This window comes from Aedes aegypti, chromosome 3 (assembly GCF_002204515.2).
Source record: "Aedes aegypti strain LVP_AGWG chromosome 3, AaegL5.0 Primary Assembly, whole genome shotgun sequence".
Lineage (NCBI taxonomy): Eukaryota > Metazoa > Arthropoda > Insecta > Diptera > Culicidae > Aedes > Aedes aegypti.
In genome coordinates, this window is record NC_035109.1 from 284092450 (window position 1) to 284117566 (window position 25117).

General features: G+C 37.5%; 1 protein-coding gene across 4 annotated transcripts in view; it reads right to left on the reverse strand.

Annotated features, from left to right (window-relative positions):
• Positions 1 to 25117, reverse strand: part of LOC5565029 — a 142784-nt gene that overhangs the window by 24099 nt on the left and 93568 nt on the right. Inside the window, exons 2-4 of one of the 4 annotated variants that reach the window (XM_021851155.1) lie at positions 22117 to 22828; positions 10357 to 10605; positions 2505 to 2853 (exon numbers count right to left, since the gene is read on the reverse strand). In XM_021851155.1, the coding sequence (XP_021706847.1) occupies positions 2505 to 2853; positions 10357 to 10605; positions 22117 to 22828 (1310 nt within the window). Of the gene's footprint in view, positions 1 to 2494; positions 2854 to 10356; positions 10606 to 22116; positions 22829 to 25117 lie in introns of all 4 variants that reach the window. The other 3 variants (XM_021851157.1, XM_021851156.1, XM_021851158.1) reach the window with 3 other exon arrangements.

Sequence of the window (25117 nt, forward strand, 5' to 3'; positions counted from 1 at the left end):
AATGAGTCCTCTCGTTGTGTGCGCCCTAACTAGTGAACAGGGAGTCATGAGTTCGTTTCTCACCGAGAAGACGTAACTTTTCTCACTCATTGAAAAGTACATGTAATGTTTAGTTTTTCGGTAGTTTTTAATGTATTTAATGTTTAGTTCTGAATCAGTCCAAAACACCTTAAATTTGCATTGAGCAATAAATTCTTTTCGAAATGCAATATAAATTGTAGTTTGAAATAGAAAATTCGTTCCCTTTAATTAAAAAATAAAATGAAATTTCACTACCTCGACAAGTTCTAGCGACTGAAAGGTGCATGATATACACGATGTCATCAAAATTGTTGATATCAAATCATACTCATTCGACGATAAACAGATAACAGCTTAACACTGTGTATAAAATATATACTTCTACTTGTTCTAAAAGCTTTCCTTCAAAAGTATGAGTATATTCCCCAAAGATTTTTATTGAATGAATTGAGAGTTGTTATGACTGAAACTTACTCTTCATTTGAAATTTCATGGAGAGGCGAATAAAATAATCATGCTTATTGATATATTATGCCGGATTACCGGATTTGTGATACAGTTCTCAACCGAGTGGATCAGGTTAAAGATTTGGGCATCACTATTGACCAGGAAATGAATTTCAAGCCACACTACAATGACGTGATCGCGAAGGCAAACCGGCAGCTTGGATTTATTTTCAAGCTTTCTGATGACTTCCGCGACCCTTTATGTTTAAAAGCACTGTATTGCTCGTTAGTCCGTTCCATTTTGGAATTCAGCGTTGTTGTCTGGCGTCCGAACCAAAGTTGTTGGATCGCAAGATTGGAGTCAGTACAACGCAGATTCCTTCGGTACGCACTTCGACATCTTCCCTGGCGAGATCCTCTAAACCTGCCTGCCTACGAGGATCGCTGTCGGTTGCTGGGAATCGAAACGTTGGAGCAGAGAAGACGTAGAGTGCAAGCTGTTTTTGCGGCTAAGCTGATCGTTGGTGATATCGACTCTCCGGAGTTACTAAGGCAATTGAATATATATGCACCTGAACGAGTAATAAGACAACGCAACTTTCTTCAGCTCGTGCCTCGCAATCGTTTGTATGGCATGAATGAACCTCTTCGTGCTTCTGCTGATGCGCTCAACGAAGCCTTTACTGCTTTTGATTTTCATTTGCCTTTGATTAGTTTTATCCGTAGATTGTCATTGAGCTAGATTTTTATGTTTTTTTTTTTTTTTCATTAAGACAAACAGATGTCAGATGAATAACAACTTCAATAAATAAATAAATAAATATTAAGTCTTGCAAATTTATGATAAGTTTTACCATTACTTACAAAATACAAATTAAACTAGAACTTGAATATGCTGCAAGTGAGTTAACATTTTCTTGTTCTCACAAGAATAATAATACTGTAGTTTTTCTATTTTTCTATTTTTGAGACAAGTATTGTTATTCTATTCACATTGATTATGAGTCTTCAACACATTACTAATCTTCAAGTAATCTTCGGATATCTCCACCGCAGATACCTTGTGGCCACTATTTTTCGTTTCTGCGATCAGATACCTTAAGAAAAACTTGAAGACTGTATTTGTAATATGCAGAAGCTTCCAACACAAATAAAAGAGATAGAGCATAATTTCAACGACAACGTAAAGTGATACAAGATTCCTTATATAACCGTAACAGCAACAACAACAGGCAGCGCCGGCAGCAGCAACTCTAAAATAAATTTGATTTAACTGCTTCTGAAAGATCAACCCAGTTTTACGAATTCGTGACAAAGTTGTGAGGAGCAATGGAATGCTCTTTGGGAGAACTCTTCCAAAAGTCATGCAATTCATGACAAAACGAGTGACAAATAAAAGAAAACTAGAAAATGAATGAGGGGTTGCTTAAAAGGAGAAAAATGTCAGGGCGCTATGCAAAAGGGAAACAGCTAACATGGATAGAAACACGATTTTTCGCATACCTAAATATAGTAAGTGAAAGGAGCTTACAATGGTGGGGTGGCAGAAGGTTGACAAAGGAAACGTGTATTCAAATATCTTCAGCGAAATGCTAGGTAAATTATGGAAAATGATAATTGACGGTCATTCCAACGATTACACAGGATAACGTTTTCCCGATGGGAGATAATTCTGATAATGTGGAGGAATTATTGCAATAATGGGAAAGAGGATTACTCCTAGCGAGTCTTAAGGGGTCGGAGTAAAGACAATTTTAAACTAGCATGGTTAAGAAAAGAGAAAAAGTCGGGACTGAGGAGAAACAAAATGACAATTAGAAGTGGAATTGTGGGCTCTTGGCTTCCACGAGCAGATTATAAGTTTTTTGCTCGTTTCTGCTCGTTTTCAACATTTATCCATGAATGTTAAGAGAAGGGAGATATTGGCAAGCAGGTTGTCTCCCACACTCTTGCAGGTTTTTTTTGTCTACCGAGTAAAACGAAGAAACATCTAAATGAGGCTACGGTAAAGCGTTTCAACTTCCTACTATGTGAGACCTCGCCCTCCCGGATCGACTAAAGCGGCCAGTAGTTCTCGATGGCCGGAAAGACGGCATCCAACCGGAGCGTATTATCGAGCCAAGATGTCGCTTCTGGGGTATATGCAAGGCAACGGAACTTCTCGGTTCGTAATCTTCATCATTATCATCATCATCGTCATTATCATCATCTAAAACATCCTTAGAAGCGTGCTTTCGCTTGTGACGATCTTCACCTTCATAGTTATCAGAACCAGTGCCATTGTCATCATCATCATCATTGCCATACAAGCCATCGAAGCTTCCCATGGGGGCACGTTTGTAGAATCGGTGATAGCGATGCAAATGGCCAGCACGCGCTAGTGAACCTTGAGAATGATTCGTTTCGGGATTGAGAGCAATTAGTGCGGGAGGACTTTTAAAATTTTGGAGCACATACAAAAGCATTCGACAGGGTAATGATTTCAGAATGGGGAATGTTATTTTCTTCGTTCTGGCATTACGTGCCAAATGTGACTAAGCCTGCTTTTAAGCTCAGTGCTGATAATAACCTATGTCTAGGGAAATCTAGAAAATTTCCTTTACGAAAGGATCCTTGATCTGGATCCCTGATGGAGTTAACCGGAAAACCATTTCCTAGAATGAAATTACCGGAAGACCATTTACCGGAAGGTCAATTAACCGGAAATTTATGTTTCTACAATGCTGAACGAAAAATATTCGGAACGATCGCCAAAGATAATGGCAGTCTCTTAAAATACATAAGCATTAAAAAGGATCTTGAGATTTCATCGTACTTGATAATTTCGATATACATCATCTTCAAATTTTTCCAATTGATAAATGACTCACCCTTCCTTAAAAAAAACTGTTTTTTCAACTTATCCAAGCAGCTTATTATTGCTGAACTGACTATATATGGTTATAACTAGGCAACTTTTCTTTTAACATTCGGCCATCTCTAAGTGTTCGAATGTTAATAATTAATCAATGGAATTTTCAATACGATAGGTTGCGCTACTTTTTCCGAGAGTTGGTTTTTCAAATATCGATTCTGTAAACGTCAGTACCCCGAATGCAATTCCCTCGAATACCCTCTTTCCTCGAATGGCCCATTTCATGTCATCTGATATTCACCCTTGTTTATTTGATTGGCGATTCTTTCGAATTTGACCGGTTTTGGCATTCTGACAATGTGTGTTTAGTCAAATATGACCAAATATCATCTTCTTGTGATTACTTATCGTTATTTCTAGTTTATCACCCTGGCATAGAATTCGGGGAACAGACCTAATATGACATTCGGAGGAAAATTGCACAGTCCAGAAAAGTTCAAGGGAAAAGTTGATCTATGTATTGAGCTGCAACATCTTGTCAATTGTGTCCCTAACTAATTTATAATCTCTTTTTTGAGCTTTTTGCAAGTCATAAGCTAAAATAAGCGCAGCTATTCAGCAAGACCAAGCTGAGGGTAGTGGGTTCGGATCCCACCGGACGAGGATCTTTTCGGGTTGGAAATTTTCTCGACTTCCCAGGGCATAGAGTATCTTCGTACCTGCCACACGATATACGCATGTCAAAATGGTCATTGGCATAGTAAGCTCTCAGTTAATAACTGTGGAAGTGCTCATAAGAACACTAAGCTGAGAAGCAGGCTCTGTCCCAGTAGGGACGTAACGCCAGAAAGAAGAAAGAAAAGAAGCTTAAATAAGAATTTCACTATTGTATATCACTTCCCTCGAAGATGAATGTTTTGATACAATATTATATTTGGAATCTAAACAATTTCAACTTAGGAAAATAAAAATAAATCACATATGTAACTCCAAATATTTCTAAATGCTGAGTGTCCCATTTAGGGGGGCTGGGGGCAAGAAGGACACCTTAAGATATATAGGTTCAAATCATGGTTGATAAGAACAATTTTTTAAGATTATTCCAGTGTAGGGGCAAGCTCAGCTCTTGTTCTAAATAATGTTATCGATAGATTTCAAAAATATAAGAAACACATGATGATTTGAGATTTTTGAAAATGTCCCTTCTTATGAGGTTTTTAAACGAGGCACGGGGCAAGAGTGCCACTTGTATGGGGCAAGAAGACCACCAGAGCAAAATGCCACAAATTTTGTATATTATTATTTCCCCACCTAAAGGATACATTGTAGAGTAAGTAAAGATAAAAACCGAGGGATAAAAGTTGACTTATAGTTAGAAAGTAATTTTACGAAATTAATTTAGTTTTCATCTTATTTGACTGTAACAATAATAGTAAAAATTTTCAGAAACCATTTTGAATGTCCAAGATGGTTTATTTTGATTTTATTTAGTAGGAAACATTGATTGAATGCAATATTAAACAAGAAAAATAAAAGTTCATTTGATTTTATATGAGAAAATTGCGGTGTCCCTCTTGCCCCATAAGACATACTGTTATTATATATGTAAAATTTCATGTCAAAAGGACTTTTTCGAAAACAAATTCCTCACAGCTATATTAAACAATTAAAAATCATCAATACTGTGCGGAAAAATCAATATGTTTTGTATTTATTGGGAGTCAAACCTTGTTTTCCAGTCTTACATTCTTATAATATTTCGCATATTTTACGTTGCTGAGTTAAAGAAATTTTTCTAATTTTTTGTACTAAACATTTTTAACTGTAATATTTACACAACCCTCAATTAGTACACAATTTATACTTATCCTGCGTTAAACATAAAAAAATTGATTTGAACTACGTGAAATTAGAGGTGGCATTCTTGCCCCGGGTGTCCTTCTTGCCCCATGTCCCCCTACTTACTTTTCTGATAGGAGATTTTTCCGATTCATATTGACCTCGTTGATGCCAAATAAATAACAAACCTACACTTATCATTCTTTCTATCCTAACCTGTGATGTTAAGTTTTATGGCCTTGAAGACATATTTTTTCCGGGGGGACGGACCTGGTGTAAGAGTTAGAACAGACGCCTCGCACGCCGAGTACCTGGGATCGAATCCCATCCCCGAGATAGTCTTCTCATTTTGTTTCTTCGGCGTTGCATCCATTCGCTTCTTGCGATGCTCTTCGTGACGCAAAAATGAAAAATGATTTTTGGCGAATGTTGGATCGCGAAGATGCGTCGATCATCTTTCACGAAGAAGATCCATCGCAACACTGCATGAAGAAGATTATGGCCAATCTCAGCCGAACTTCTAGTTGATTCTTTGTCCATCTTCACTGACTTCGGTCAATCACGGAATAGCAACCATTGATATGTGTAGTCAGTCTAAGCCAAGCAAAGCGAAGAAGTTTGCAAATTGAAGGATGATTTTAATAATCTTTTTCTATGGCAATTCATGAGAATTTATAATGCTCAACTAGATTTGACGTGTTTCTAACGGCTTAGTGAGGTTAATTAAGGATTTGACTGTTCTGATTGTGTTTTCAAGAGCTGTCAGGAAATTGATTAAAAGAGTCCGGGAATTTACATTTTTTTTTATATCCAAATCTTAACCCATCACTCAAAATTTAAGTGTTTGCAAAGCCTTATAACGTTGAGGTTTCATACAGAACGACTCAATTTTTATGTTTTTCGGTTAGCGGTACTTCACAGAAGCCTTAATGTCCGAAATATTAATCAAAACGGTATCTCACAGAGAGCATACAATTTTTATTGGAATGCACTGATAACGGTTGTTGAAAATACAAATTTGGTTTTCCGAATAATGGTACATTTCGGTAAAAGGTTTTGCAGCAAGTGGTCTTCAGGTAGATTGCATTCCGGATAATAAAATTGCGAGTAGTTGTAAAGAATCCATAACACAATTGGACGGTACAATCGCAAAAGCAAATATACCTTCTCGTGTTGCCTTAACAAACTGTAGCGTAATATACTTTCCTGGACAAAATAGTATGAATGACATATTTACGATTACAAATGAACCGGCAATCAAACCGGTGTTCGAACCGATGTTTAAACGATACGATATCGTCTGGACCAACGTGTTCAATGTTCATTTGGGAAGATTTGCCCCTATTCCATATTGCAATGTCTAAACAAATGTCTATCAGACAAATTTTTAACCAATTTGGAGAAGATTTAGAGGTCCCTCAAGTCGAATTTGTGTTTTTCTACTATGTTTACATTAAAACAGTTCTAACGAGAATTTGAAAAAAACGTACGTAATTCAAAATAAATACAGTTAACTCTCCACAAGTCGATGATAAAGGGACCATCGAGTAAGGGAAGTATCGAGTTACAGAGCACAAAAGTAGTGCAATTTCGATTCTAGGAACCATCGAGGTAATCATGAAAACTAACTTTTACTATGGTTTTCTAACTCGATGATACGACATATCAAGTAAGGGAGAGTTGACTGTACCACTAGTTGAAAGTTTTATAATTACTGTACAAGCATGCCAATAGGAAGTGGTTTTGACCTAATTGTCGATACCCATTTTAACTGATTTTCGTTCATAAAAGTATCTGTAAAACATACATTTCTCCACAGTTTTTCTTCTACGAGATTTTCCACCTTAGGCCTTATCGTGAAAATTCAACTGTAGAATGATTCCTTAATCTTTTCTGGACATTATTTTAGTACATCTTCTAGTATACCAATTACGGATAACACTGTGGTACACGTTTTTGTTTCAAGCACCAAAATAATGCTATTTCCTTAAATGAGGTATGTTGAATGTATTACTATTTTAAAAAATACCATAGCACGTCTAGTTTTTGAGATATTAGCTGTTGAAAATGCAGAATTTAACTATTTCAACCAACTTGCATGCAAGTTCGCTAGCTTGTATTGCAATTTATTTGCTTAATTTGTCACAGAATTGAAACTTTATGTGTTTAACAATACTTATCATCAAAACACATAAATACTTCGATGCTCAAATGTTAGATTTTGATGCTTTAGAAAAGTATTGAATTTTGTCATAAAAGAGAAACGGAGAATTTTGTATAGAGACGGCAAGCATGTTAAAAAAATGATTTATTCTTAATTTAATCGTTCGATTTCAACTAAATTTTATCTGAATTGTAAGTGAAAGTCCTATTTTGCCTGATTGCTGGATAAGATCACGATACAGTTTGATAAAACTCAAATCAAATTAATTAGAACAACACCACAAAAGCAATGTAAATAGAACAACACCATATCCAATTGGCATATAATGTTTACAAAACTTGCACAGTACCCCTGTACCGGCAGCTTCATTTTTTACCGCGATAAAAATATTCAAACTTTGATAACTTTTTTGTTTCCTGATATGTTTGCACCAATTTCAACAACTTCTCAAAAAACTTTTCTAGTATAATATGTCGATATATGTTTAGCATATCTATGTCGAAATTGCTTCGTTTTTTGACAACATACTCTCATTAATGTATTGTTCCGAAGAGTGAATATCCTAATACGATCAAAATTCTGTAGCTACGCGTCGGTCCCACTAGGAATTTTGGAATATCTCAGGATCCAGTTGACCAATGAAAAGAATATTGGCACAGATTCTGAAGGTAGAAGATTTTTTTTTTTGAACTTCTGAAATAATGATGCAAAAATATCGAGAAACAAAAAAGTTATCGAGGTTTGAATACTTTCATTGCGGTAACATATGAAGCTGCCGGTAGAGGCATTAATAAAACGTTCAACTAGTGATATTTATTTTATTTTTTGTTCTTCGTAATTCTCGTTAGAATGTTTTTTATGTAAAAATAGCCTAAAAACCCAAATCGATTTCAGGGACCTTTCAATCGTCTCTGGATTGGATAAAAATTGTCTGGTAGTTTTTTTTCACATTGCAGTTAGGAATAGCGGGTTGAAAAAAATGGTTGAATTTCAGTCATTTCGATTTTTGTGATACGGTCCAATACATATCTGTCAGAAGATGAGCAATGAAGGTTAAATCAAATTCTTCAAAATTGGAAAGCTTTTGGCTTTCTGGTGAAGATGAATCGAAGCCGAATCTCAAATTTACATGAGCACGAATCTGTAGAACCAAACATCCGTTTAAGCTGAAAACTTTATCGATTGGGCTGCTGGTGACCAATCGATGAAGTTTTTAGCTCAAACGGGTGTTCGGTTCTCCAGATTTGTGCTCTTGAAAATTTAAAGTTTGGCTTCGATTCATCTTCACCTTAATGAAGGAAAGTTCGAAATTATAAATTTCACATGCACATAACGAAATCGAATGCTCTGTAAAGTAGGGAGAAAATTCCAAAACAATTTATTTCTTCTCATAGACCTTCTGCACAGCAAAATTAATGGTTCTGAATTAGAAAATATGAGAACTTTTGCGATCTTTTCTTTTGATTATGTTGGGTTTTCAACGAAATCGTGCGAAATTCTCTTACGTTATTTGCGTTCCACCTTCGATAAATTTCGCAAATATTCATGAAAATTTTACCACTGCATAAACATTTTTTCCTGATCCACAGTAGTTAAAAAGAGGCGGCTAAATACTAACACGGACAGACATTTAAACATTTTGACAAAATTCCGTATATAGAAGCCGGATCCTATTCTTAGCACATTTGATTCACATCGGCAGTGGTTTTTTTTTTTTTGTAAACTTCTGAGCTTATATTTGGCCACAACTTGCGTCGCATTTAAGTGTATTGCATTGTATTGCAAAGTTTCAGACAATTCAAACGAGAAAAACCCTCATGCCAAAGTGAATTATGGAAGTGCTCAAGTAGCTCTGCGCCCTATAATTCATTACACATCGAACCAGTACTGGTTCAATAATTATTTGGGTGTTTTTAGGGTAAGTGTTCCCTTAGTTGTGGGTGTTCCTATAGTTGCGGTAGTGCCGTTTTCACTGATTTAATTATACTAGCCACTGAACCGACACTGCCAATCGACGTATTAACTTGTTGATACACGAAATAGTTGAAAAAAGCGTTCAAATTGCTTCAAAACTGATGAAATATCACTAAAATTGCTAAAAAATTTCTTACTTGTACCAATAGTTGCGGTAAAGTGTTCCTATAGTGGAGGACCCCATAAGAAACCCACGGTTACCGCAACTATAGGAACACAAATTAAAAATTTACCGCAACTAAAGGAACAGTATACCAACAGTGGAGGTATTATTTTTCACTGACATGCCGTGGATTACTGCGATGAAATCATTTTTCTCATTAAGTCAATGGTTGTTACTTCCCGTTACATCATTAACATGTACAATAATTGCGCTTTTTGAATTTAGGCGGTAAAATGAAGTACAATCGTGCTTAGTACCTCCACTATTGGTACATCTACCCTACATGTATCCCACTAGATCTTTTAGAACAGAAATGTTCAAAAGTGATCAACTTCACTCAATTTCAGCCGAATTTGACCAACCAAATGCTTTTTCTTTTCCCAGTATTATTCTAGTTATATTATAAGCTTTCAAAAATCACAAGCTATTTGATAGTACAAGTGTAAATAGTGGGCATGTGCCAGCTAGATTTACTAGTAAATGGTCTTTGTTTTTTTTTTCGGACAGCTAATTTGTGAAATATCAAGCCTCGTTATGATTTGTTATGGTTTTGATTAATGTATTCCGAACTGCTCTCAAAAACGCAATATTTGGTCAAAAGACCTTCTTTTAAACGAACACCACCAAAGCTACTAACCAAGGCTCAAATTCGTATCAGACTTCTTCAACAAAAAATCTATCACTGCTGTAATATTCACATGGTATGAAACGATAGAATTTGAATTTTTCCGTGGATCATTTTCCACCAAAATCGTACCATCTCCGAATCATTACCCCCAAATGCCGTTGTATGTGCTCCTCAAAAGTAAAATATTCATCACACACTCCCACACTGTCGCTACCAAACCACTTGGAGGTTGGACGGACACATTCTGACCCGCTCCCCGTCACTTACCCAAGTATCGCTTCTGCTCCAGATGGTTGTCGGCGGGGCTATTGTAGTACGGAGTGTAAGCTTCGTTCATCGCCTCCATCAGCTCCTCGTAGTCCAGCGGCGAGGATTGGTACACGGGTTCGAGAATTTCCGGCGCACTGTCGTCGAGCGTTTCGTCATCGTAGTAGAGTTCACGTTTCTTGCGGCCACCGCTTGAGCTTCCACCTCCCTGACCCTGGGCATTCTTGAGGGATTGGATGTTGCGTTTTTCTGTGAAAGGGCGAGAGAGAGAGGAATGAAACGAAAATTCCTGTAGCAGATGCACGTGTTGGCACTATGAATTCAAATCAAGTCTGGGATTCGTTCAACTCACGACAAGAAGGAAAATTGTCTCTGCATCGTGGAGACATTCGAAATTTTTGGTGAGCTCACAAATTAAAGGAAATTCTACACAGACGCATAACGCATTCAAGTAGGGTAACTTGCCTATTGTTGAACATAATCTTAAGAATGAAAATTAGGTAATTGATTTTATTAGTGACACTAGCGCATAAGAAATTCTCTGTAACGGTCAAACATGATTGACGATAATAAATAAATAATACTTTGATTAGTTAACTTGGGATGATTGAAAGCATTTTGATAAAACTCACCGACACTTTTTTATTTGCCAATTTTGTGAAATTTATGAGAATTTAAGACTCCCTAAAACGAGGTTTCATGGTTTTTTCCTCATAGCGTGTTCGACAACAATCGAGCAATTCAGCCATTCAAAAATTGGCGAATTACCCTACTCTCTTATCAGCATTCCATTTCACTCAAAGTGGAAAATTTAAAATCTCAAACATTTTGTTCGCCATCCACCGCAAACAACCGGCTTTTGCCACCCACCGTCATCGTGGAAGTAAAATTCCGCCCACGCTTCTCAGCGTAAATTGATGCCAACAGGATGTTTGCCAACCAGCGATCTCCAAAGGACCGCGGTGAGTTTTACGGCTCAGGAAATTTAATATTTCGTCGTCGCGGGGGGAAGTCGAGTTTCCTCGCTGCTGGAAGACCCCCAGAGTAGGGTGATGATGGATATTCCAGTCGCAAAAAGTGACAGAAACATACGACGACAGAAGCTGCTGCGAACTCTCGGACAAAGTTGGGGAGCATATTTGAGGAGCGAGCAATAAATGGCACTTTTGTATAGCGGAATGCAATAAAAAAGTGGAAAGCATTATTGCATGAAATCTTGCCGGCAGCGCATCGGAAAGCACTTATTCGTTAAAACGCTGTTGACTGATGGTGTTGACATTACGGGACATGAAAGACAAAATGTGATAAATTTTGAGCGAAGTTCCGTAATTTAGCGATGATTGTATTAAATTGGTTGGTATAATTTGACCGTGTATGTACTTTGGGATAAATGATCAAAATGTACTGCAGAAAAGATTCCATTGTCATTGCTGTTTTCCATCACGCCAATCTGTCATGAAACGGTCATCTTTCCTGCACTGAAATATGCGGTGTGGTAACTGTCGTTACACAAATGAAATCAGTTGCGTAATGAATATTACGCAGCGGTTTTCCATTACACAACTGTTTGAATTGCATAATGAATCACAACAATTTTCTAAAATTGAAAAAATATTGGTGAATCCATCCCGATATGATTTCTGATACCCTCAAGTGGTCATCTACGAAATTTCAAAAAATGTTTTACGCAACTCGTTGCAGAACTCGATTTTTACAGCACTCGTCATAATTATCCAACTCGGCAAGCCTCGTTGGACAAATGTACGATTCGTGCTGTAAAAATCATCATTCCGCAACATTTTGCGTAAACTACTATTCCAAGAAACAATCAGTGTTATGGAGAAGCATGGTAACTCACTACTTTATAAACAACTTTGGTTCTTCAATTGATGCCAACATGCTTATTCTTTATTACGTACTAAATTCATAAACCATTCAAGTAACTAAAATTTACTTTGAACGAGGCAATTGTGCACATCATGATTGATGAACAGTGAAAAATATACCAAATAATCAAGGCTTTTCTTTTCTGAACTGTGCAAATATAATTTAAATTGATAATGTTTAGAATGTTCGAAAATCTAGAAGTATGTCTTCTTCTTCTTTCTGGCGTTACGTCCCCACTGGGACAGAGCCTGCTTCTCAGCTTAGTGTTCTTATGAGCACTTCCACAGTTATTAACTGAGAGCTTGCTTTGCCAAAGTTGTCATTTTCGCATTCGTATATCGTGTGGCAGGTACGATGATACTCTATGCCCTGGGAAGTCGAGAAAATTTCCAACCCGAAAAGATCCTCGACCGGTGGGATTCGAACCCACGACCCTCAGCTTGGTCTTGCTGAATAGCTGCGCGTTTACCGCTACGGCTATCTGGGCCCCAGTATGTACTACAGTAAAATGAGCATGAATTCATTCCTTTTTGTTTCGAACATTATGATTTCAATTTCATGTGATCGAAATATCGTCGAAAGTCAGTAACTAGCCAACTATAAATATTGTCACACTTTATAAGTTCACATGACAAACCGTTTTTAATCAACCCCCTAATTAAATACGTGGAAGTGGGAATGGGGCCCAGATAGCCGTAGCGGTAAACGCGCAGCTATTCAGCAAGACCAAGCTGAGGGTCGTGGGTTCGAATCCCACCGGTCGAGGATCTTTTCGGGTTGGAAATTTTCTCGACTTCCCAGGGCATAGAGTATCATCGTACCTGCCACACGATATTACGCATGCAAAAATGGTCATTGGCATGGTAAGCTCTCAGTTAATAACTGTGGAAGTGCTCATAAGAACACTAAGCTGAGAAGCAGGCTCTGTCCCAGTAGGGACGTAACGCCAGAAAGAAGAAGAAGAAGAAGAAGAAGGAAGTGGGAATTCCGGGCAGTAATTGAATTGAGTTGCAGAATGAAAATTAAGCCACGAATGCAGCACGTAGGCACAGCATTCCGCATCAAATTACAACACCATTGCATACCACGTCGAAACAGAACGTTGCAATCATTCTTCAAATATTAATACACCTGTCATTGAACACCCACCTCGCATCGCCCGGCATTTCGCCCACCTCTTCGCGAACAATAGGGTAAGGGATCTAATTTTGGACTCTGTGTTTGTTCTCTACCCATCGGCAGAACTATTTTAGTTCGAAATGTGAACGTATTCGTTGAAACATTTATAACTTACAGACATGTTTCAATACCATAACACATGGAGCAACAAGTTGCAGAATGATGATTTTTACAGCATGAGTCGTACATTTATCCGACGAGGCTAGACGAGTGCTTTAAAATTCGAGTTCTGCAACGAGTTGCGTACAACCTTTTTTGTTATTTCGAGAATACCACTAGAGGGTATCAGAAATCATATCGGGATTCATTCACCATTATTTTGCAATTTTTGGAAGTAGTTGTGAAATGAATCCTTACACAACTCACAACAGTTAAGTAATGGAAATGCGTAGTTGAATATACTGAAGTCAGTTGCGTAATGACTATTACCATATTGCAGAATTTAGTACAAAGAATAGACCGTTTCATGACATATTAGAGAAAAAACAGCTTATAATGGGAAATCGCAAAAAAAATTACACCAAATACAAAAAAAAATCTGACGCTAAAGTTTTTTTTTACGTCGGCCAACAAATTGCTCAAAAACACGTTATTTCAAAGTAAATGAAGTAACCAACCGCGTTGTTTCAAAAAATTACGTAAAAACTGCGCTATTTTTAAAACGTAGTAAAAAAGTCATCTTATTTTTCGACATGATGGTGAAACTGCGCCCAAAACTTTGCCAGGATGCGTTGCCGGAAGAGGGCGAGCTTGATGGAGCCACCCTTTAGGATTGCTGGAGCACCATAAATGCAGCCATCAACATCGGAGCCGAGAGCATCGTCGGGTACGAGGGAACGTACAGAACGTGGAGCGATATTAAAGAAAAATGCAGTGAATCCACGTATTCCGGGACAATAAGCGCCACATGAAAGAAGTGGAATGTGAAGAAATTGAGTAGCTGTATCGTTCACAATAAACACTAAATTTCTACGAGAAGCTTAACGCATCCTGAATAGGCTTCGTGACGTGAGCCGAAATGTGTAGGGATAAAGATGGAAGCGTCTTGATTGACGGACGTGAGGTGATTGAAAGGTGGAAGCAGCACTACAACGAACACCTGAAGGACGTGGAGAACACAAACGCAGAGGGTCATGACAGCGGTGAAAATGTCAATATCAGCACGGCGAATGACGGAAACCAACCTGTTCCCACATTGAGGGAAGTTAAGAATATCAGGTCAAGAATAACAGGGCGGCTGGTAAGGATGGCATTGGAGCTGAATTCATCAAAATGGGGCCCGAGAGGTTAGCCGCCTGTCTGCACCGGCTGATTGGCAGAATCTTAGTGGAAGCAATGGGTAATATGCCCTATCTACAAAAAGGGTGGCAGAGCGAAATGTGAAAACTATCGTGCGATCACTATCCTGAATGTCTACTGCAAAATGCTATACTAGATTATTTTTCGTCGTATATCACCAATAGCAAATGAGTTTGTGGAAAGTTATCATTTTCAATTTTAAATTAATCATTGTTCTACCTTATAGAACCCTTGAAAATGATGGCATAGCCCATTGAAACGTCGGGCGTAGAAAAACATAATGTTTTAATCGCTATCACTAGACTGAAAGCCAAAAAATCTCCCGGTGTGAACTGCAATCACCTAAAAGAATCAACATACTAGAACAATCTCTTCAAGGATTACACAAGTTATTTCTCCATGGATACCTCCGAGGGTACATGCAAGGATATCGCCACATGCAAGGATATCTTCAAGGCTCCATGGATTGCTCTACGGGTCACTCTAGGGATTCTAACAGGTAATTCTACAGATAATCCACAAGGAATACCTCTAGGGATTCTACCAGAAATTACGTTAAGGTTTTTTTTACGTAAGTCTGTCTTTCGCGTATAAAAGCGTTATTTCAAAAATGACGTGAAAACTGATTTATTTTAGCAACTAAAATCACCGCGTTATTTCAAAAACGCTGTAAAACAAACTTTTTTTGACTTTTCATGATCATACGAATCGTAATGAAGAACATTGTTTTGTATGGCAAAAAATTATTCACTCAGCTCTTTTTTACCTCGGTTTTTCTAAAAACGCGAATTTTCACGTCATTTTTTGAAAAACCGCAATTTTTTATACGGTGCCGCGTTTACAAATTCAGTGCACCTCACATTTTTTAAAGGGATTCCTTCGGAAATTCCTCAAGAAGTACCTCCTGGAAAACCGCTAGGTGAATTATTCCAAAAAAAATTTCAAGTTATCTTTCAGGAATTCCCTCGGATTTTTATTCAAAGACTCGTTCTAGTCTTCTGGAAATTCCTCTAGAAATTCCTTCAACGATTAACCATGGAATCTACATAAATTTTATTCGAAAATACTCTAAGAATTTCTGTAGGGAATACATATTGAAAATTTCTACCTATATTTCTTTAGAAAAATATCTTCATGTATTCCTGCAGATATTTCTACAGTGGTTCCTCCATAAATTTATTCATGAATTCCTTCAAGGATTGGAGGGATTCAGGAATTTCTCCAGAAATGTCTCCTCAGGGATTCTTTCCGCATATTCTTCACAGTGATCTTTCCAGGAGTTCCTCCAATGGCTACTCCAGAAATTTATCCAATAATTCCACCTGAAATGCCTTTGGCAATTTACCCAGATCCTTCAAAGCAATTAAGGCAGGTAATTCTCCAGAGAATCCTACAGTATGTACCCAGCAATTTCTTCTGGAATTTCTCCAAGAATTACTCCAGAAAAATCTCTACATGGTTTCCTCGGAAAATTGTTCTGGAGATTTCTTCAGGAGTTCCTTCGGATACTTCCTCGGGTATTCATCCATAGACTCCTGCAAGAGTTTTGTGTTAGGATCTTAAAAAAATTTTATTTGATGTCCTGGGCAGGCATTCCTAAAAATCATGTCTGTAATCCACAACAGATCTTGATAAATCTTCAATGCAAGAATCCTGTTGTGGTCCTTTGGAGGAGCCCACTAAGAATTGAGTCAAAAATCTAAAATAAAAATCAAAAATACAATAAGGAACTTCTATAAATTTCAACAATTTATGCAGGACAAGAAAGTCACATTTATGTACGGTTTAGAATTAAGTAAAGGAATTTGGTATTTCCCAGATCCACTTTGACAGGAGGAATTTCCACGACCGAATTGTCTGCAGCTAAGTATTAATTTATTTATTATCTTTATTATCGAAACTTTCAGCCGTTGGCTGGTTCGTCTCCGAGAGCTTAGTAATACGAAGCGCTTGAAAACAAGGAATATTGTGACCTAATATGAGCTCAACAGTTCAAAACACCTTGTCGAAGTAATCAGAAGTGCAATGAATGAATACTTTACACGCAAACAATCCTAATTCCGCTACTATTATTTTGAGCGATTTCACCTGGTGTTTAACTTTTTAGCCGGTAGTGTGAAAATTTTCAAATATTGTGATAACAAAATTGAGTATATTTGTAGTTCACTGCCAAAATTTCACGCCGATTGCTTATATGGAAACAAAGTTACAGCATGTCTAAGTTGAGCATTTTGTATGAAAATCGGCTTTCACTACTATTATTCTGAACACAACTGTAAATCATCAAAAATATTCCCAGGAGTTATCAATTCTTCGAGCTGTTTAGTGGAATACCTATGAATAACCGAAAAACCTAATTTTATACTATACCATTTCATTCCGCAAGAGTTTGTATCTTTTGACAAATACGCATATTTCGACCTCAACTGTAAGGCCGTCTTCAGTGTCGTGTACTAGACTCGACCCAGGAGTTAATTGAACATTTCGTGGGTTCCTTAGAAGTCAACTAATTTCCGTTGAAAGAATTATCAAAAATATATCAACAAATTTCCGAAAACCTTGGATATTTTGAGAAGGATGGCAAAATCTACCAAGGATTAAGTCACATATATTGCAGACATTTCCTGTGGATACCTCCAGGAATTATCATTGTTTTTCATTTCAATTTGATTGTATGGTGAGTAGTTATAGTTGACATGCAATCATTAACTGTTAGGATCACATTGAAGGTATTTCCTAGTATTTCTCAGTTGAAAGAAACAAAATAGGTTTCAATTTATAAAAACTTCACAGATAAAAAAATTGCAACTCGGATGTAATGTTCTCTTGAAACCAAATTGGATTCAAGAGCCCTCACATTTATTCACAAATCAGAAGAAACGACACTTGCTCTCAATGGCTTCGCGGAACCCTTGAGAACTCTTCACGTCCCCCTAGGGGATCGTGGACCACCGGTTGAGAACCCCTGCTCTAAGGCATCGTTTCCCGAAAATATTTTGCACGACCTACCCTGCGTCTCGCTAGCTTTTTTTTTTTATGATACACAAAACGCGGCGAAACTCTACTCTAAGGATTTCTTCATGAATTATTTCTAGAAGTTCCTACAGGAATGGCTCAAAGAATTCCTTAAACTATTCCTCCAGGAATTTATCCAGGGTCTTTTCAAAAACTTCTACAGCAGGGTTTCTCAACCGGTGGTCCGCGGACCCCTAGGGGGCCGTGAAGACTTCTCAGGGGGTCCGCGAAGCCGTTTTTTAATAAGTGTTATTTTTGACATATTTCGTCAGTTTCATCCACAAAAAGTTCCCGTGGACTTCCTTAGCGAATTATTCAAGGGATTAGAAAAAATCGAAAATATATACTGCTTTCAATCAAACCACTGACGAAATCTTCTTGAATCCACCAGCAGGATTTTTAATGAAATTTTCTAAAGATGTTCATAGCAGAGGTCTTTAAAAAAAAAACTTCGAAGATTCTTTAGAATATTCAAAGAAGCTTACAGTGATCGAATCCTAGCATATTTTTTGAAAAAATATTTACGAGAACTTCATGGATTCTCTTATTAATGTTCAAATCCTCTGAGCAGAATCTCAATAGAGAAACTTAAAAGTAGATGGAGTACCGTGTACCTTTTAATTCCGCTCCTAAATGCTTATCTTTGACAGATACGCGTATTTCGACTACCACTTGCAGTCTTGTTTAGTGTCAGTTACTCGTATCCACTCGTGGATTCTGTTGCAACGTTTGATATACCCAAAACAATCCTTCAAATCTAATAAAAAAATACGTTCCTCAGATAAATCTTTATTTTATCTATTAGATACTCCTGGAAAAGTTTTTCTGGAAGCTGTTTTTGTTGAAATTTTATAAGCTAACTGATTTGTTGTAGGATTTTGTAAGATCCTTTAGAAGTTTCTTTATCCGATTCTTGGAAAGGTGTTTGGTAGACTCCTGGCAAGACTTTTAGTGGACTCCGAATGATCTTAGAACAATTCTTCCACATCTATGAAGGAGTCGGTGAGTCGCTGGTCTCTCTTTAAGTGTCATATAAACATTATCCTTTCCTTTCCTCGTAACGGAGAAGATAGGCGTGACCGGCAATGAAAATTGTCATGTCATCTCTAACTTCTGATTGAACAGCTATTTCATTCAAAATAGTTTTATAAGTAGTTGTAATTAAATTGTAAAGTATGACATGACAGTTTTAAGTATGTAATCTACGAATGCAAAGCAAAGCAATGCAACGGATTCTTATTTCGAGTTGGTTTTTGAACCTAGGTTGGAACTGGCAAAACCCGTTCTGAATTACAGTTTCAACCCCAACCTGAATCAGGTTCGACCGAACTTTAAATTGCTTGACGTTTATTAGTTTATGTGTTGATCACCGACCCAGTTCCTTAAAACGAAAACAATATTAGAAAGATGTTTGATAGACTCATGGACTTTTATTGGACTCCGAATGATCTTGGAATAATTCTTCCGTTACCTGTGGTGGATTACAAAGAAAATTATCGGGTTTGTCTGTCAAAGACATCTGTTGATTCATGAATAATCTTTGAAAAGTGTTCATGAACTTTTGTTTGGAGATCATCAGCTTTAGGGGTCCGCGGAAAATTTGTAAAACTTTGAAGGGGGTCGCAGCTTCAAAAAGGTTGAGAACCACTGTTCTACAGTAAAAGAGTTCCCCTTGCAATTCCTGGAAAAACTCTTGGAGAAATCCCTGAAGGCACTTTGAGGGTAAATTCTGATCAAACCCTTGGAGGAATTCATGTGGCAATCTCTAGAGGAATATGTTCAGGAATATTCGGAGGTCAGTAACTAATCTCTGGAAATAAAAATTGGGAATTCCTAGTGAATTACTTGGAAAAATCTTTGGAGTTAATTGTGCTATTTTCTTCATTTTCTTGATATCCTTGGGAGAATTCTTAAAATTGAAATAATTTCTTGGAGAATCCTCCAAAGGAAATCCTAACGGAAACTCTGAAGAAATTTCTGGTAGTATACCTGAAGAAATCTCTGAATAAATCTCCGGAATTATTCCTAAAGGAATCTCGAGAGGTCTACCTGGGGACATGTCTGTAAGTATGCTAGGAAATTATTCGGAAATTCCTGGAGGATTTTCTGAAGGTATTCCTAGAGCCCTATGGGAAGCGGTCTAAAAAAACTAGTCACGATCAAAAATTCTCCCTGGAGGAATCTCTGGAAATATCCCTAATGGAATTTCTGGAGAAACTGCTGTAGAGATTATCTTGGGAAAATTTCTGATAAAATCCCTGGAGAAATCTTCGAAGGAATACCTGGAGAAGTCTCTGGAAGAGTGTCACAAGAAAGGGCTGGTGGAAACATTGGAGATATTTCGAGAGGAGCTCTTTATGGAAATACTGGAGCTTTTTCTGGAGGAATTCCTGGAACTATATTTGAACTGGTTTAAAAATTGCGTTAGCGATCAAAAGTTCTTATTCGTCAGCGATTAAACGCCATTTTACTTCGAGGTTCAAGTCATGAATAACGACTTGTCGAATTATGCCGGTTCGTTATATAACCTTTTTTTTTCTAATTTTCTAAATTCTAAAACGGAAGCGGTTTTAAGTACTTAGATATAACAATATTATGTTTGTGAGGCTAATGTAGCCATAGCGCTGAGCACGCAGCTTTTCAGCGACACCAAGCTGAAGGACATGGGTTCGAATCCCATCGGTCGAGAGTCTTTTCGGGTTGGGAATTTCATCGACTTCCCAGAGCATAAAGTATCTTCGTACCTCCCACACGATATACACATGCAAAAATTTTCAATCGGCAAAGATAGCTCTAACTAAATAACTGCAAAAGTTCTCATAGGAACACTAAACCGAGAAGCAGGTACTTTTGGTACCCTTGGTACTCTTGTAAATTGGAATGTAAAGTCTTGAATTTGAACCGTCGTACCATACATTCGTATGAACTTCTGGTTGTGATATGTACCAGTTAATTCCGAAACAGGTTCCAGGTGCCCCTGTGCCCTTGTGTCCAGGATGGCCATACTTACAAAAAATGCCCACGTTTTTACTCTCTGGTTTTATATCTTCCATATAAAGCAAGAAAACATAATTGGTTCAAAATAGAGTTTTGAGAATGTTTCAAAGTCATGGGTCATTTTTGACCCTTAATGCACAAAGTGTCATGAAGTGAAGCAACACTCCTAGAGGTCGCTGCAAGCTTTTTTTTGAGCACGAAAATGTTTGTTTACAGATGTTAGAAGAAGTCAGGAAATCTCTTTTCTCTACAAAGTTACAGCTCCTTTAGAGTGCTGATAGGCCAAAACTAACCCCAATGTACAAGGACGGTTAATCGTTGATCAACGTTAACAACGTTAAAAACCTCTTTCGGTAGGACTATTTGTGATGAATATTATTGTGAAAAAGATCGAAAAAATATTGTAAGGGGTCTAAGATATTCCCGTTTGAGTAGATGAAAGAATACATGTATTTTTTACATTTTTGCTGAGAGTACCCCAATACATGCGTATAATTGGTGTCGAATTTGAAACCACATATTCTCTAGTTATTAGACAAGAGCATTGAAAATCGTTTGATATTTGATTTTACAGAAGATATTGAATACGTATCATGATAATAATAATCTCAATTTGCTCAAGGGTAGAGCAAGAGCACCTTGATTTCTCTTGAACAGCATACATTCAAGGCTCAATATTGGTGCAAATGAAGCTTTTTAATATGATAGTGAAATGACAATGGGTCTTTGGGATGAGAATGGAACGAAACATAATCCGAAATTTCTCAGAAAATAATTTGAATATTGATGTTAAATGTTGCAGTTGTCAAAAACTAATAACAAAAAATCAGCTCTGTTGGACATATAGTTTATTTTAAATAAATCGCCAAGAAAAGTTTTGAAATAATGCCTTTTTAAAGGAAAATTTTTGTATCATACTTCTCACTGGATAGAAATGATTTTGCAATTTTATATTACTGTCCATCATAATCATTGTTATAAATAAATTGTGTCATTCTTTAAAACATGATGATTCTTCTGCCTTGCTCCTAATGCAAGCTAAATCCATTTTCTTTGAACCAAAGTCACCTCTGAATGGGGCTTACAACTAGGATTAAAATGAGTAAACTTCAATACATTTTTAGGTCAGTGAAAAATTTTGCAATTCCAAAATGTTTTTCAACATTTGGAAAAACATTTCCCATGAACGTATTGAGTTTTTCTAGTCAAAATACGATAGTTATCCAACAATTAACTCAGACATAATATATAATAATACAATATATGTGTTTTGAACTTCTCATCCTTGGCGACAGTATCAACTTCATATTGTTGGAACATTTTTATTCACTTGTTGATTTAATGGGTCGAAATATAGTGCTTTTACCCTACTTAAATACTCACCATTGTCGGCGGCCATGCTCTGCTGCCTGGGCAGATTCCAGTCGCGTACCAACGTTTGGATGTTGCGTTTGCTCTCCTGTGCCGCGGCTCCCGCAAAGTGTGGCAGTGAGTTATCGCGTGCCAGTGATTGCATGTTACGCTTCGGGGCAATCGACGGTAGCATTCCGGTGCGCAGCAGCGACTGGATGTTCCGTTTGCCGGGGAGTTCATACTTTCTCGCTAGCGACGCAATGTTTCGCTTTCCATTTAGCATGTATCCGGAGGCTCGGGCCGAAGCGAGGTTGCGTTTCTCGTCGTTCCATCCACCAGCCGAGGCCGCTTCCTCCGAGTCGGGCTCCCGGGACGCCGGAAGTTGGCCGTTCTTGGCAAGGGTGGCAATGCTGCGCTTGAGATAGTCCGTTGAAGGAGTCCGCAGCAATCCGGCACGTGCCAACGAGCCAAGGTTGCGTTTACCGAATGTCGCTCCGTCCCGCAGCAGCGAACGGTAGGAACGTTTGTCTTCGTAGGGGCCGGTGTTTTCGTACGATCCGTATTCGTCCAAGGATTGATAGGCTCCGTCGGTGGGTTCCCGTTCGAGAATGTGGCGTAGTTGGTTGCGTAACGCGGCCGCATGCATTTCGTAGCCTTCTTCGGGGTAGGTGAGGTCTCGTAGTAACGATTCCAGCTCGCATGGTTTCAGCCGTCGGTTTCCGTCTGTGTATTGTGAACTTGCCTGGTGAGGATAAGAGAATGGGGAACACGTGACATGGAAATTTTATAAATTAGGGATCATTTTACTGGAAAGCATTTGTAACAGTTCTAGTAAACTATGAACAGGAGGCAGGTTTGAATAATGACAGTTGAGGATATTTTCAGGCTGAATATATTCTCAAGTCGACTAGTCTAAACTACTAAGGGTAAAGAGTAATGGTAAGCTCTGTACAACTTCGATTGTTCTGGTCAATGAAGGAGTGCAACTATAGAGCAGTCATCCATGCTCAGATAAATTACCGTTTTTAATCATATTACGGACAGCTTCGAATTCCGGACACTCTACTTTGTATAGGAAACATTTCACACGAAATGTTTCAATTTTTACCATTCAAAAGTTCTCACTTTCGAGGCTCACTTTAATAAACTTTTTCCATTAAAATCTATGCAAACTGATAATGTCCAACTGCCTTAGTGGCTTGACGACTTCAACTGATGATTTGGTTTTTCATTAATGATTTCCACGCGCTGTCTGGAATTCGAATTAAAATGTCCGGAATATGAGGCAAAAGTGATAAAGCGTCCGGAATAAAAATCATGCAAAAGGCCACACATTTCGATATATTTTAAATTATTCAAGTTGCGGAAGCGTATTCTTTACCCACCATGCACGCTGAGAAATCATACAGAATTATTTACTTTTACTAAGGCCTTAAGTGTCCGTAATATGAATCAAAACGGTATCTTCGTTTAAACCAAGGCTGCCCAACGTAAGGCCCGCGTATTCATTCTGTACGGTTCGCAGAGTTTGAAAAATATGGCTCGATGGATGTTCAACCTACGTAAAGTTTAATCATGCCAAGGCTGGATTTTATTTCATTTTTTAGTTTATATTTAGAGTTAATAGCAAATAGGACCGCTTTTTTAGGTTTATAATAAGTGGAAAGTTAAGGCTATTAAGATCTCACTCTTATGGCATACTTAAAATTTTAATAGACCGAAAAGAATTTCAATAAACTTGCACAATACAGTTGAATTGCTTCAAGCAAGCACGCACGAAATGATGAAGCTTAATAACACCGATATGGTGGATTTCGAGGCATGAAGTTAACTCAGGATCCTGGGAAATATTCTATCAAAACATAGGCAGGAATCGTACAAAATCCTAGACATGATTTTCGCAGAAAACTAAGGCAGGACTGTCATTGCTAGATCTGGAACAGAATTTACATGAATTTTGGGAAAGATTTTATCATAATCTTAAATGGGATTCTAATTGAAATAAAACAGGGTTTTTGTAAATTCATCATTAAATGATTCTAAGAAGAAACGATGATGAAATCATAGACGCAGTTCTCTTAGATTCATGCACAGAATTCTCACACAACCCTGTTCAGAAACCTTGCAAATCCCATGTAATAATTCTAACATAATTGAAAATTCAATCAATTTATAAAAGTGTCAATCAATTAATTCAAAGTGGGAATCTATCGGTTTTCTGATACAATTATAAGGAGTAAAATAATAAACGAATTTTTGGACTTCATTCTTACAGAGTACAGGACAAGATTACTAACGAAATCATAATTTCACAGAATTCTCGACAGGTTTATTACATTATAGTCTCAGAATCTTGAGCGGAATCGATTCTATAAAAAATGAGGAATCACTAATTCACTAGAAAAAAAAAGTTGGTCCGCAGAACTATATTGTTTCTAAGTTTTAACACGCTGTACAAAATAATTGGGCAGGCCTGATTTAAACGTTCCACATGCAAATCTTCACATCTCGATGTTCTACACTACTCAACATAAGTATGAAATCGCATCACCCCAGTTGAATATTGCAGCACCCCCCAAAAAATTCAGCACCACCTAACAACCATAATATTTTTGATGTACCGTAAATTCGAGTGAAATTGATCACCATGTCACACAACATTATTCTTACTAATAGAGCAGCAAAATCAAAATCAATGAATCTTGTACAGTCATCTCTCCCTTACTCGATATTGAAGGGACCATCGAGTTAGGGAGGTATCGAGTTACAGAACACAAAACCAGTGCAACTGTGATCTAAGGGACCATCGAGTTAGCCATGAAAACCAACTTTTATTATGGTTCTCTAACTCGATATCGAGATACGGAATATCGAGTAAGGGAGAGTTAACTGTAGTAAATAAACGTTTGATTGTCTTAAAATTGTCGAATTGTGTGTTGTGAAGTTTTAGCTGTTAAAAATGTTTATTTCTATGGAAATAATATAAAAATGCAGAATCATGTTCGGGCGGGTATTGGAAGGCATCAATAAA